The 16070-nt window shown below is 45.0% G+C and overlaps 1 protein-coding gene across 1 annotated transcript; it reads left to right on the forward strand.

The window, feature by feature from the left end:
- Positions 1-7656: 7656 nt before the first annotated feature.
- LOC148937198 (uncharacterized) lies at positions 7657-8298 on the forward strand. The gene has a single exon (XM_089074154.1). It carries the CDS (start codon positions 7657-7659, stop codon positions 8296-8298), a length of 642 nt encoding a protein of 213 aa, XP_088930280.1.
- The last annotated feature ends 7772 nt before the right edge of the window (positions 8299-16070 follow it).

Consider the following 16070-nt stretch of genomic DNA (forward strand, 5'->3'; position numbering starts at 1 on the left):
TCGCGTGTCGCGTGAAGAAGATTCTGTGCGCGAGCGTACCGATGTCGGAGCTTACGCCGAATGAGTGGAGCGCTTTTCAAAAGGCGACAAATTGTCACGTGTATGGAAAGAGCTTTGAGTCGTACGATATTCGTGTGCGTGATCACTGTCATCTTACCGGACGATATAGAGGACTCGCGCACACGAGTTGCAATTTGAACTATCAGAACGCGTTCGTTATTCCTGTTTTTTTTCACAATCTATCCGGTTATGATGCACATTTCATTATTAAGGATATAGCGAACGCTTTCGAGGGTAAAGTCGATTTGTTACCGTTGAGGAAAATTACACCGCGTTTTCGAAAATCGTCAACGATTCGGCGTACGGAAAATGGAAAACTTGTGTTAAGCTACGTTTCGTGGATTCGTTTAAGTTTCTTAATACTAGTTTAGAAAAAGTAGTTTCATATCTAGATCGAGAAAAATTGAGGATCTCGCGATTCGAATTTTCTGATCTCATTGCAGAAGATTTCGAGTTGCTCATGCGCAAGGGCGTATTTCTTTATGAGTATATTGATAGCATTGATAAACTGTTAGTGACCGAATTACCGCCGATCGAAGCTTTTTACAGTTCTTTAACTGATGAAACTGTGAGTGTTAGTGATTACGAACACGCGCGAAGGATATGGGAACGTTTTCACGTGAAAACTCTCGGCGAATACAGCGATCTATATTTGAAAACGGATGTGCTTCTCTTGGCGGATGTTTTTGGAAATTTTCGAGATACTTGTATGGAAAGTTACAATTTGGATCCAGCGCATTATTTCACATTACCGGGATATACGTGGCACGCTATATTGAAATATACGAACGTTCGATTCGATCTGCTCACCGATATCGATATGGTGATGTTCGTAGAGCGCGGTATACGTGACGGTTTAAGCCAATGCGCGAGTTAATAATCAATATGAATCGTCATATAACTCGTCTCAGCCATCGTCGTATCTTATGTATTACGATGTGAACAATCTCTACGGCTGGGCCATGTGCGAATCTTTACCGTATGCGGAATTTCGGTGGGTCAAGAATGTCGAGGGTCTCGATATTATGTCCGTGCCATCTGACTCCGATATTGGTTATATTCTAGAAGTCGATCTCGAATATCCGCGACATCTTCACGATGACCACGCGGATCTTCCGTTTTGCCCGACGCGCGAGAGACCGCCGGGAAATCAAAACGAAAAGCTACTCGCCACGCTCTACGACAAGTTGCGTTACGTGACGTATTATCGCAATCTTCAGCAGTGCGTGCGACACGCGTGACAAAGATCTATTGCGCGTTGCGATTCGCGCAGTCTCCTTGGTTGCGCGCATACATCGAGCTCAATACAGAACGAAGAACTCGCGCGAGCAAGTTCGAGAGAAATCTGTATAAGCTAATGAACAACGCGGTTTTCGGCAAAACAATGGAGAACGTGCGCAATTACGTAGACGTGAGACTCGTGACGCGTTGGAACGAAAGATATGGCGCAGAGGTGCTGATCGCGAAACCGAATTTTTACAGTAGGAGCGTTTTCGATGAGAATCTTATGGCTATCGAGTTACGCAAACTCGAGGTTCAATTTAACAAACCAATCTACGTCGGTATGTGTATTCTAGAAATATCTAAGATGCGACTGTACGATTTTCATTACGATTATATGATACCGCTTTATCACTCTAAATGCAAAATTATGTACATGGATACCGATAGTTTGATATATTTTTTGGAATGTCGAAATGTTTACGAGAATATGAAGCGAGATATCGCGAGATTTGACACTAGCGATTATTCCGACGACAACGCGTACGATATACCGCATGCGAATAAGAAGGTTCTTGGTTTGATGAAAGATGAAAACAACGGAGCGATCATGACGGAGTTCATAGGACTTAGGGCGAAGATGTATGCTCTGAGAGTTTTGGGAAAGAGTGATACGAAGAGAATAAAGGGCGTTAGGAGGAGTACCTACGTCGCGAAAACGAAAACGTTCGAGGATTTCACGCGTTGCTTGAACGAATCGTTGCAGCAATCGAGACGTCAGGCGTGCATACGCTCGATGCTGCACGAGATTTACATCGTGTCCGAATTAAAGCTAGTTTTGAGTCCTTAAGACGACAAGCGATATTTAATACCTGACTCCACTAATACATTACCGTGGGGCCATTATAAGATACTGTTATTACATACTAATGTAGTATAAAAAAATTTGTACCAATATAGAATAAGTAAAATTTGTACTAATATAGAATAAGTGATACTGTACATTCTTTATTCATTACAATAACTGTTTTATGAATCCAAGAGTTATGTGTATTGTCCATTCCTAGCCATTTGACAAAAACTCTATCGTTCTTTCTACGTAATACTTTCTCAACAAGATAGATATTAGGATTGGAAACTCGCAGTAATTCGTGTTCGTAAAACCCTCTAGCTATTCTTTACGATAGTCTTTTAGCAGATACGTCACGGGATTCGTGTGTTGCACCTTAGCGATTCGAAAAATCTCAGTCGTCCAATTAGACGTATATCCCTTTTCGAAAATAGTTTTGAATTTGCTGACGCGTACCGGATCGTTCACCTTGAATCGTGCGGGGGCTGCGATCTTTAAGGGATTGTATACCGTGGAGAGGAGTCTCTTGGCAATGGCTGGAGTTACGTCCGCCGGTCACATTCCGACCGTTCGATGCGTGCGATTGTTGTACTCCGAGATTAAATGCGGTAGAGCGTCGAGTCATCTGTACGATCCGTTTAGCGTGAAGAGTTTCCACATGTTGTTCTTGAGCGTGCGATTAAATCGCTCCACAACCGCCGCCTTCATCACGAAGTACGTCGAGTAGTGGCGTATATCGTACCTATCAGTAATCGCTTTTACGGAGGCGTTGTAGAACTCCTTGCCCTTGTCCGTTTGTAGATTTCGTGGATGTCGAGCGTCGTCGTGAAATATCTTGGATAACGCCGCGGCTACCTCGCTTCCGCTCTTGCTCTTTAGCGGCACAGCCCACGCGTATTTGCTCAACACATCGATAACCGTCATCACGTAGTTGTAGCCTTTATTTTATCGCGCGTACGGACGCATCTCAACGACATCGGCCTGCCACAGGTCGTCGTAATCGCGCACTACGACTCGACGACGCGGAAAATTTCTTCGCGCGGGCTTGTGAAGTTCCTCAACGAGTCTCCTCTTCTCGACGCTCATCGTTGATTTTACGAGGAGGCGTGATTCGCATTGGTTTTATTCGTGCGTGTTCGCTCCTGTTCCTCGTTTCAAACGTTAATCGTGTGTTTCATGATATTTGGAATATCCATTTTTAGTGCGATTAGCAATTCGTTTATCTTTTCTCTAGTCACTATTTTATCCACGTTCAACGAGGCCAACGTCTTGTCCAGCGTCTCTCTTGTTACTGCTTTATTCGTTAGCTCTCTCGTGATTCTCGTCAGATCTGTCACACTACGCGCGAAATTCTCCACGTTCGTCGATATTTTCTCGCGGCTCGTCGACGATGCGTCGAGCTCATTTCGCACGGATTTCTCTAGATTATGCAGTGATTCCTCTAGGATCTGTGTTCGTTTCTCCAAAGCGTCGCTGAGCGTCTCGACGGTCTTTCGAATCTCGCTCGAGTCTTTAGTTCGCACTTTGTCTTGTTTTTCCTCCATTCGCCCTAACTCACGTTGAAACATGAGCAGATCTTTAATTCGTTGATTGTTCCGTTTATCGAGTGCTTGTTTCGTGAGCGTTGTTGCCAGCTAGAGGCATCGAGCAATCGAAGACGATCGACTAGTTCGTTGGGATCGTCCCAATGGACGTATTCGATTCCTTTGTTTCTCACCCGCATAGCGGATGGAATAGAGTCGATCCCTTTTTTCACTTTTGTCCTTATCGAGCAATAGCGGCGCGATGATATGTTTGTACTTGAAACCTTTGTTTCCTAGAATAGGCATAAGCGCATTGTGACCACGTCGATGGGCGTTTGTAGTTAACAGTATACTCTTGTACGTTTGCTTGTCGTTCTCCATGTACACAGCGTCGTCGGGAAGTCTCTTGAAGATCAACTCGTATAAGCCCGGGGTACCTGGATATCGCGTGTCGCCCACGATCACGCTGTCGTCGGCGGTCACGTCGAATCGCCTATCGCCAAGCATCGAGCCGTCTAAATCGAAGTACACTCCGTAAACGTGATCGATCTCGCTCTGTCTGTCCCCGCTTAGAAGCGCGCCCATATATTTGCGACCTAACGGTCCCCATTGCGCGTTCGAGATTGATTCTTCCGATTCGTTTTTAGTCGCAGGACTCATCGTCGCGATCAAGGGCGATCTCATCGAGAGGCGTCTTCTCGTCGATCTAGACGGTGGCTCATCGTCGTCATCGGTTTCGCGTTTTCTCTTAGCGCCGACGAACGCGATCGGGTCGATTCCCTTGTCTCGCGTAGTATTCTCGGCAATTCGTTTCAACGGTTGAACGATCGGCTTGAGTCGTCTCTCCAGCGCGATCTCCTCTTCTATCTCACCGGTCTTTAACTCTCTGTACTTTTTACGTATAGAGTTCTGAGTCTTCGCGATCTCTCGCGCCGTTTTTTCCAGCCGAGCGACATTCGTACCAGCCGCACTGTCAACGTTCATACTTGCAGTAGCGTCAACGTCCATTCTCGTAGCACAACTCATCGCTTTACACCACGGCGAAATCATTAAATCCTCGTCTGTATCTACCATTTCTTAACGCGCTGTCTTTATCGATAACTACGAAACCATATTTGCGTTTCCAACACGTGCGACATAAGGCGTAAAAATTCTCATACGACATATCCGTGTTCATGTGCTCGTTGTAAACGTGCTTTAAGTTAGTGTCATCTTGTTTAAACAGAATCAAGAGATTTGCGTTGTCGCGTATCAGGTGTTTTGGAATTTTAGCGTATGTCTGACAAAGATAGAAACAATCGATGTTCGAGTGTCGACCCATGGCAAAATATTCCCTGATCGCGTTCTGCTTGTCACAGGCCACGTCGTCGAACACGAATATCAAATCAGGAAGCGCCTCGCTCGGTGGCACGACGTCGCTATTGTTTGAGAACGCGCGATAGCCGATTTCGTCCATCGACTCGAGTAATTCCGCCAGATATCGATATTTTGATTGTTGCAGAGATTTCGAGTAGATGTACACATTCTCAAAGCATGCGCCATGCGGACTTTCGAGCATGCTTATCAACACGTTCGTTTTACCGCAATTGGAGGGGCTGCAAATGATGCAACGTATCGTGTTCGGTAGTAGAGGGCCAGGTCTATGCGCTCTCCCGACCGCGTCGCACGAGATTCGTCGAGCCTTACGATCGAGATTGAGCACTCCTATAACTGGCGACCGTCGAACGAATCGCATTTACGCGCGCTCAATTCGAGAAGACGCGATCGATAATTGCTCCATTTATACTCGACGGCGATTCGATCGCGCACTGTGGTCGGTATATTTCCCCTATTAACGGACAAACGCGATATTCTCAATCTATCCACTCAACAGTTGCAACTTATCTCGAAGTTCGTTCTCGTGCGTGATTTCGATAGATACGTGGAGCTACTGTGGAACAGATTACCCGATCATCTGAGAGCGGATCCCGAGGTACAACATTGTCGCGTGTGTCTGGAACATTATAATCGTCCGTGGCAACAATCGCATATAGACGGTCCTGCGCCTTTTATCAAAAATTACGAATGTTTAGCGGCATGGGACTACTCAATATGGCGATAAATGCGCTTCCCTTCGAATTATATATTCCCGGATATCAATTTTGTGGGCCCGGCACCCATCTCGCGAAACGATTGGCGCGCGGCGATCGAGGCGTAAATCCGTTGGATGCGGCGTGCCGCGAGCACGACATCGCCTATTCGCGAAATAAGAAACTCGCCGATCGCCACGACGCCGACCGAGCTCTCGCCGAGAAAGCGCGCGAACGTATAACAGTCGGAGATTCCACCTTCGGCAAGAGAGCTGCCGCGACCGCCGTATGGGCTGCTATGAAAGCAAAGACAAAGCTAGGCATGGGTTTGAGAAAGAAGAGGAGGAAGACGACAACGAGGAAGAGGATACTTCCAACAATGAAACGTGGAGGCTTGTTACTTATTTTTCCGATATTAGGCGCGCTCGGTTCTTTAATCGGTGGCGCGGCGGGTGTCGCGAAGGCGGTAAATGCCAGTAAAACTGCACGGCGTCAACTGAAGGAGTTGCAACGTCACAATCGAGCGATGGAGGGTTACGGATTGCATCTAGCGCCTTACAAACGTGGCAGCGGTGTGACGAGAAGAACGAAAAAAAAAATTCATGGAAAGAAACGTTAGGATCGCTCAAGTTACCGCTCTCCGGCATCACGAACGAACAATTGAATCGCTCGGCGCGTCGTCTACGAGTACCCTTCTTCAGAGGAGTGTTTATGCGTGACGCATTACCATTAAAGGCGCGACGTAACGAGAGTGGCATCGTGAATCTCGATGACTCGATGGGTTCGGGTACTCACTGGGTCGCCTATGCGAAGAGGGGAAACGACGCGATTTACTTCGACGATTTCGGCAATCTTCGACCGAGATATCTCGGCGGCGTAAATATAACGTACAATCACGGATCATATCAGACGTACGATCAGAGCATTTGCAGTCAGTTGTGCCTGCGATTTCTCTCGAAAATCGGTCGCGATGTCGCTGAGTCTTTCGTTCACCGGTAAGAGTAGCGTTCTCACGGCGTGCTATTTTCCCGCTTTAGATCTGAGCGACGACGATTACGAGGTCTCACGAATTTCGAGACGTACAACACTATACCGAATGTTGATTCCACGAATAATAAGTTCTATTACGACGACAAGACGATCGTGATTCCCGAAGGTTCGTACGAATTAAGTGCGATAGACAGATATCTAAACGCCGCTATCTCTAAAAAGCGAAAGATCGACGAAAGCAAGAAGACGAGCGACGATGACGAGAGCGACGACATCGTCTATGACGAGAGCGACGAGGGCGAGAGAGACGCGCGGTCTCTGATCATTCGAGCCAATGAGAACACTATGAGAAGTGAAATTAGATGCGAGCATCAAATCGATTTCGCGAAACCGAACAATATCGGTTCGCTCCTGGGATTCTCATCGTCGCGCGTGCTACGACCGAACAAATGGCATACGTCCGACGGACCCGTGAATATCATGGGCGTAAATATCATTCGGGTGGAGTGCAATATCACCGCAGGTGCGTACAGCAATAACGAACCGGTTCACACGATACATGAGTTTTCGCCGAATGTTCCTCCGGGATATAAACTCGAACGCTCCAACATCGATCATTTACTTTCCGATCATCGGGCGAAACGTTACCGATATCACGCTTCGAATCGTGGATCAAGACGGGCGACCGATCGATTTTCGCGGAGAAGAGATAACGGCACGACTTCACGTGCGACGACGAAGGCATTAGAAAGAAATGCGCGAGAGCAAAAGATGCTCGTTCTGATCGAGTGATACTCGAGAGGAGGAGGAGACGCAAACGCTACATCCGCGATCCTACCGCAAAACGACGCGACGAGGAAGGCACACGAGGGAAGAGCGAACGAGTTGAACGCCGCGAACGTTGCATTCTTAAGATCTTTATGTTTCGTCGTGAAGAATCGACATGGCGAGCGACATTTTAAGTATCGGAAGTGCCTCGATCTTTGACGATCGTATCGTGAAAATAGAAACTCACACTTACAATCCATATGCTAACACCACGTTCGGATACAGCGACAAAATACGAATACCTATTCAGCAACAGGATCTGTATACGTTGCCGTGTGAAAGTTTTCTATACATCGAGGGAAAATTCGCGACGAGAGAGAGCGCGAAGGAAGATACAGCGAAAGAAGGCACAGCGAAAGAAGTTATGAGAACAAAGCTAGTCAATAACTGCGTCGCGTTTATGTTCGACGAGATTCGATACGAGCTTAATGGCGTGGAGATTGATAAGAGCAGAAACGTCAGTATAACGACCTTGATGAAAAACTATGCATCGTTGAGCTACGAGAGAGATAGAGTTTTACAGAACACCGGATGGGAAATACCGCCTATAGCGTTGGACGATTTTAACTTTTGTGTGCCTCTCAACGTACTCCTTGGTTTCTGCGAGGATTACAAACGCATAGTGATAAACGCGCGACACGAACTCATTCTGATACGCGCTCGCAACGATAACAATTGCGTCGTAGCGTATTCAGATCAGAGACCGAAGATTGACCTTGTTAAGAATACAGTGGCGAATGCCACACGTGATACTTAATGACGTTAACAAACTATCGCTTCTGCGAACGTTGGACAGTGGACGATATCTGAGTATGGGCTTTCGTTCATGGGATCTATACGAATTTCCGCTGTTGCAAAGTACGACCAAGCATTCCTGGGCGGTAAAAGCGGCAACGCAATTGGAGAAACCGCGATACGTGATCTTTGCGCTACAGACCGGAAGAAAAAACGTACTGTCAGAAGACATTTCTAAATTCGACAATTGTAAGCTGACTAATGTAAAACTCTATTTGAATTCCGTGTTCTATCCCTACGACGATATGAATCTAGATTTCGAACGAAACAAGTTCGCAGTACTGTACGATATGTATCTAAAATTTCGAAAGACGTATTACGGGTGTGAGACTTGCGAACTGTTCATGTCTGTCACTAGATTTCTGCAATAGGGTCCGCTAGCTAATCATCGATTGCTCCCACCAGAACGAATCGATCAAGAGCGCCACCGTCGACGTTCGCGTAGAATTCGAATGCAAAGAGAACGTTCCGGCTAACACAACGGCTTATTGTCTCATCATTCACGATAGAGTTGTAGAGTATAACCCACTGACGAACGTCGTACGTAAACTCACGTAATCGCTGTTTTCCTACAAGAATGATGCCGAACATACCGATCTTCGTCGGTCTGCAAGGTTTTACCGTTCGGGAAAAATTTATGGTTAAAGAGGTGACAATATTAAAAAATGGAAAAGAGCTAACCTATCGAATATTTCGAGAAGCGATACCCTGGAATCTTCTTACAAAAACGGAAAAATCTAAAGCGTGTTGGATAATCTCCAATCATCACGGCCTGCAGTGGGGCGATGGCGACGTCGCGTACAGACTCTCGAAGCACGTGATTCGAAACGGCGTATGCGATCAATCGCGAGACCCACCTAAACAAATGTACGTCAAAGGTTTGGAGAAAAAGAAGTGGTTAGAGGAAATTCTCGGCTGCGATGTCATCGCGGATCATGACGTGACTATTGACTGTCGAGACTATTGACGCGGATTTCGAGGATATAGGGCGCCTAAGCACTCTGGACGACATTCGAGCATTTCACTGCGAGCGTCACGCGAAGCATTGCGCTATGGAGAACGTGTGCAAATTGTACGACTGATGGTCAAAATGAAGGGAATGTATCACCGAATTGTAATATCGCATTAACGACTTATATCATATGTCAAATTAGTTTTTAATCATTGTATTATATATTAGATTCAGTGCTTATATATTATAATTAGATTCATTGCTTATACTATAATCGAATTTTTTTATCGCTCGCTATACTTATATACATGTTTGAGGAAATACACAAAACATTGTTTATGATATATCTCACTTTTATTTCATCTCAATCTTACATCCCAAAGTACAGAGCAACGAGTTCGCAATTGATAATGTCGTTACGATCGTAGGCATCACTATCGCGTATAACTTTCGAGATATTTTCCGTATCCTTAGCGGTGAACGCAATATCCTTGAAACGTGCCAATGTCGCATCGATTTTTCCTAATATCTTGGTCAACGAGATAACGAGTCGACTAATGCAATGTTCGAGCTCGAACATATTATTCACTGTTTCCTTCGACATGGCCAAGCGAGCCGCCGATGTTTCCAAGCGTAATATCGTCAAGTTGTTGATTTTTCCGAAACGCACAGTCATATTTCCAATATGCGACGGGGTTGGAAAGGACGGTTCTCCGTTGGTACTCTGCAGATACTTCAAGAGAACGTCTCATTGCTCGATAAGCTGACTCTACGTATCGGACGACATCGAGACCTCCTTGCCATGACTATCTCCCAGAATAATATTCACGCGCGAAGAGCGTTCAAGAGTGACGCATACATTAAGAAACTTGTATCCCGTCTTAGTCAAGGAATATTTTCGTTCTAGAATTCTAATTGAATTGTTCGTATAACCGACGTTACTATGACTCGATGCGATATAACCGACGTTACTATGACTCGACGCGATCGATCTGTCATCGTCGAGCGCCCTCTTTCTCCTTTTCGCGTCATCGCTCTCGTCGACTCGGCGTGTCTTGTGTCTTGCGAGCGGTCGATATCGTACATCTTTACGAAAGAGATCGCGCAATACTGTTCGTAAACGTTTCGTATCCTTAGCTCTATACACTATGCGAAAACTCCCGTGCCTCTTCATCCTCCCTCTCCTCTTCTAAATCGTCCTCGCTCGAAAATACGTTCCTCATCTGAGCGAGTCTTTTCAAAAGAGCGCGCAATTGCTCTAACAATCCGTCCTTTGGATACACGATACCAAAAATCTCTGAATCAAATTTACCGGCCATAGTTACACTTCTAGTAAATTCGTTATATTTGAAAAACTGTCGTTTAACAAAAAAGTACAGATTACCGTCGATATATCGAACGGCGGACGTTACAGCGGGTGGAATCCCCGGAAATATTGCGTGCAACGAATTATGTCTGACGGCTATCATCGAGCAATCGTCGATCTCGGCCACGATCTCGTCGTTATAAATCGCGAACGTTCGTCCTGCGTTAGTATTAATCACAGCGTTAATTTTCGCATTAGGAGGAAGATTCATATCTTTCAATTTCCTCGGCCAACCCGGTACTAGCTCAAAACTCGGATATTCTATCATATAAATCGTATCGTCAACAAACAATACGAGTTGGCCCGAGGGTCGTCGATACGCACCCGCCAAACGCGTAAAATTATCGGGAAGAAAACGCAGATAGTCTGTCAGTAACAACGACCTGCCGTAAGATTTTCCGTTTAGACGATCGACCATAAGTAATGTCAATACGCCACATACATTCTATTTTCTAATACCAACACCGCATCAACGCGTCGCAACGCGCACAGATCCGCGGAATTCCCCGTGTCGCGCGTCGCGATCGTGGTCGTCGCTACGGTCGTCGTAACTGGTCCCGCAATTTCGCTCTTATTTCTTAAACCGTATAAATTCTGAATGGCGAGAAAATCCGCCTCGCTCAATCGCACGGGAAAGGTCTTAGAGGGAACAAAAGCGTACATTATCGCATTTTTCAGAGGACTGTGATGTAATCCTAATGTATGACCGATCTCGTGCGTCAACGTATGCAGCAGATGAATCGTATCGTCAGGATTAACAGTTAACTCGATGTGCCACTTCTCCGCGCTATCCACGTGCACCTCTGATACTTCTGATGATGGTAAAAAAGCGTGAGCTAACACATTTCCTGGTCTGTCCAGCAACGACGGACATATTCGGCTACTTTGATGCCGAGGATCTACAAACGTGTGAAAATCTTTCCGAAACGATATCACGATATCGGGATTCATCGAATTGCGCTCGAACGTCAGCGACGAATTCGCAGCCTTCATCTCGAACGCGACTTCGGTGACTCGTAGAACGCTCTCGCTCGCCAGATGAAAGTTCCAAGTGAGATGCGTCTTCGCCCATTTCCTCGGAGAATTGTCCAAGTCATTCGATATATCTTTGACACTGCATCGCGGTTTACGCATCTGTCCCAATGTAGCTTCGTTAAGAACACCATCACCAGGTATACGGTAATACTCCTGAAAAAGCGCAATCGTGTGTCTCAGAGCCAACGTCGCGTTATCTGATATTGTTTGCACGTTATCGCCGTCCAGATATCTGTAGGTTTGCAAAAATCGAATCGCCTCCTCGTCGCTATCGGCGACGGAGTCGCGAATCGCCGCGATAACGGCTATCGCGCATCACGGCGATTCCATGAGCGGGCGTCATCGCGCGAGACAGAAGTCAAATCGACACTGCGCGTCGCCGAAATACGCGCGAACCGTTCGATCGATGTTGCCATCGGTCGCGAGAGGGCGAAGATCGACGCGATGAATCGATCCGAGTCGCGAATCAGAAATTAAAATCGCTTTAATTTCTATTCTCTATCGCGTGAGATTATTCTCGTCGAACGAATCCAAATATAAGTAGCGCGATTATACACCAACGAATGACGATCTCGTTAAAGATCCCATACGCAATATCATTAACGATACAAAATAGAGAACAAAAGTACACAATAGAGAATAAAAATAAAAGCATGACAACGATAAAATAGCAATAGAATAAAGAACAAAATAAAGAACGACGAAATAAACAATAGACTGACTAATCTTCTATCGCCGTTGCGGTCAGACTTCCCGTAGTCACGCGTAGCGAGCGCGAAAATGTCGCATCGCACAACATTCACATTCCTATGAAATATTATCTTCTTATTAATACTCCTACGATAATTTTCTTCTCGCGCGACTCCCACTCTCATCTCTCTCATACGTTCTCGGAACGAGAAAAAACTTCGGCATCATATTTGCGCACACTTTTACACATATATTCATGTATATATTCTTATACATATATTCGTGTATATTCTTATACATATATTCAATTAATAATTAGTATACATATTAATATATTCTTTTACATAGAAATATTAGTACATTCTCTTTTACATATACTCACGCTCTTCGCCACAATCAATACCCCTGACAATAATTCGCGCGAGCGTCATAGCGATACATTCCTACTCGCTGTCACACTCGACGCTTCTCGCTTCCCCGCGCACTCCGGGTACCCTCCTCAGATCATCGGTGACTCGATCTATCAACTGTCGCATCAACTGCTTCTTCCGATCCGACACGGAGTTCAAAAATTGAACTCTCAATTTCGCATACTTCCACCAGTTGCGTCTCTTCTTCTTAACTATATCCTTGATATTGTACACGTACATTCGAACCAATTCGCAATCGATCCCTTTCTCACCCGGAGATCTCGTCTCGAGCTGTCGTCCCTTCAACTTTGTCACATACTGAACGAATCGATCAGCCTCCTCCTTATCTCCAGATAGAGACCCAAACAACGCGTCTAAACCATTGCCACAACTCCCATCATTCCCTCTCGTAGTATTCAAAATAGATACTTCTCGTACTCGTCGTCGAGATCCCCTTTCGTCGTTTTCAAACGCGCCAGATATTCCTAGTAATCTCGTATCCAATTCGAAGAAGCCTCCTTTATTATCTCGATCTCCATAAGCGACGCACGCTCGTCCGGCTTCGCGGAACTCTCGACCAAGCGAACCATACTATCCCCAGAACAGTACGAGTTCCACGGACTCTTTCGACTCCAGACATCAGTAACGATACGTATAGCGTTCCTCATACGCTCAGCCTCGCGTATACGCGCGATCGGCTCCGTTCCTCGATGAAGCGCCAGATGTTTAGACAAAAACGCTATCATTAGCCGCAAATTACACGACGTCGAATGCATAGACATCCACATCGCGCACATCAACTCGAGCGAGTAGACCGCGTCGCTCTCGACTTCCGATATCTCGTTCTCCTCTTCCCGCTCGATCCGTAGGCCGTTTCTCACGCCCCATCGTCATCGCGTGTTTCTCCCGTTCCACTATCTCGCGTTCCATCTCTCTTGAGAGCTCGAGCGAATCGTCTAAAAGCGATATTATCTCCGGATCTTTCAATTGACTCTCCAAAACATTAAACTGACTCTCCGAAACATTAGACTGACTCTCCATCTCGCAAACTAACAATATATCGTCGACACTCCTAGTTAAATACTCTCTAAAGTGACGTAAAAAACACGTCAAACCACAAACAGGACACGCTAAGCCCCGCGGAAAACGCTCAGACGCGAGACGCGCCTAATCGTGACGTGTGAGACGCGCCTAATCGCGACATTATGGAAAACAGACACGCCTAAAGCGACGCGACAAACCGCAACATCTTGTCAACAACGCGAATCGCATCGATGACGCGACTAATCGCGACGTTATGGAAAACAGACACGCTTAAGGCGACGCGACAAACCGCAACCTCCTGTCAACAACGCGAGTCGCTTCGACGACGCGCCTAATCGCAACGTTATGGAAAACAGACACGCCTAAGGCGACGCGACAAACCGCGAAAACAGGACGCGCTAGACCCCGCGGAAAACGCCCAGACGCGGGAAGCGCCACACCCCGCGAAAAAGGATGCGCTAGATTCCCGCGAAAAACGCTAGAGCGGCGTCGAGACGCGCCCAAGGCTACGCGAAAAGCGCTAGACCGCGCGGAAAACGCTAGGGCGGCGTCGAGAACGCGCCCGAAACAAGAAGCGCGGGCGGCGTCGATAACGCGCCCGAAAAAAAACACTAGGGCGACATCGAGAAAGCGCCCGAAACAAGAAGCGCGGGCGGCATCGAGAACGGGGGAACCGACCCGGGAAAACCCCGCGACCGCCTTACCGATCGAGAGAGATAAACCTGTCTCGACGACCGCCAGAGGGATCCACCTTTTCTCCCCGGATACGAACCCTCTGAAGAAAGAAAATCATCTTACCGGTGGGTCAAGGGGGGGTCCTAAGCTCCCTGGGGTTCTACGATCCCCTCTCCCCCTCATCCCCCCACATGCCTGGGGGGCTTAGGACCCCCTTTGTTCACCTACTTGTATGTGTCTGAATAAGAATTATCGCGAGCAATTAACGCGCAAATGATTTTCTCGGACCAATTGAAATCAGAGTGAGGCTACTCTTGTATTACTGAAATGTATCTTTGTAAAAATCATATGCGATAATGTCCAAGAGTCACTAATGTGCATAAAGTTAGCCTTGTATTTTTCTGTTATATCTATTTCTATTAATTGTGCTATTGTTTGTGCCATATTATGCTGAAAACCGCAACTCAGTAATACAAAATGTATTCGACATAATTAAAAAAACAAAATTTTTATTAGCTCGCACTTTCCAAATTTTGATGTTTTTTTTTTCATTGCCGAGTTCTGTATTATTTGTAAACGCAAGATCGATAATCTTTCAATAATACATTCAATAATACATAAAAAAATAAACAAAAACAAAATTATACTAATAATTAATAACTTAGCACTTTCGTTCAAATGAAACTAAATTTTTTTAACAGATTCTAATTTGTGTTACATTCATTTGTGACATCATTGTGTGATGTTATGTGTTGTTGGAAGAAATCTAATATCTCTTCTTGTTTAGCAGAAAAAAGTATTAAAGTTTAAATGAGAAATAATATATAAATAATTTCACGTATATCTGAATTTCATGACTATATATATCATTCAATTGTTTTTGGATCCATAAATAAACACAATTGCGAACGAGGTTCTAAAAAATTTTAGAAATGATTTATTGAATTTATTAATTTAAATTCATAATTACATATATTCAGTTTCTCTATATTTAAAAAATTAACAAACAAGGGACAATGAGAAAACGCGCGGTAAACAATGCGCAATAAATTTTATAATTCTTCTTGATTAAGAAATCTTCTTTATTAAAAATCAAACGTTTCGGCTCTCGTATTGAGCCATCTTCAGTGATAAATAGTATTGGTCAGTAGACGCCGAACTCTAATGTGATTTAATCAAAAGTCTGTCGCTCACGACGGTTGCCAAATCGTGTGAGGGAGCAAATCTTTTTGTCTTGACCCTGACAAAGCGGCACACGAATATAGTTGGAATCAGATTCTGATAATATAAGTAGTATAAAATTTTTTTACTCACCATATTAAAGTCAAGCTATACATGATGGATCGTATAAGCAGGATCGTATAAGCAAAAAAGTTAGAAAAGTTACAAAGATGTTAAAACCAACGATACAATTATTAAGAAACGTATCAATCAAAAGACAATCATGTACTGAATGAAATCGAAAAAACCGTGAAAGGAATTGAGTTGAAAATAAAAAACAAGCCAGAGGTCAAGAATTATATATAAAATTAAAATTTGTCAAGAACAGAGACATAAGCATG

Source organism: Pogonomyrmex barbatus, unplaced genomic scaffold (genome assembly GCF_055798465.1).
Source record: "Pogonomyrmex barbatus isolate J1 unplaced genomic scaffold, ASM5579846v1 scaffold16, whole genome shotgun sequence".
Lineage (NCBI taxonomy): Eukaryota > Metazoa > Arthropoda > Insecta > Hymenoptera > Formicidae > Pogonomyrmex > Pogonomyrmex barbatus.

Bases quoted from the DNA above. Each gene is read 5' to 3' on its own strand.
- LOC148937198 (XM_089074154.1), top strand. From the start codon at position 7,657: ATGGCGAGCGACATTTTAAGTATCGGAAGTGCCTCGATCTTTGACGAT.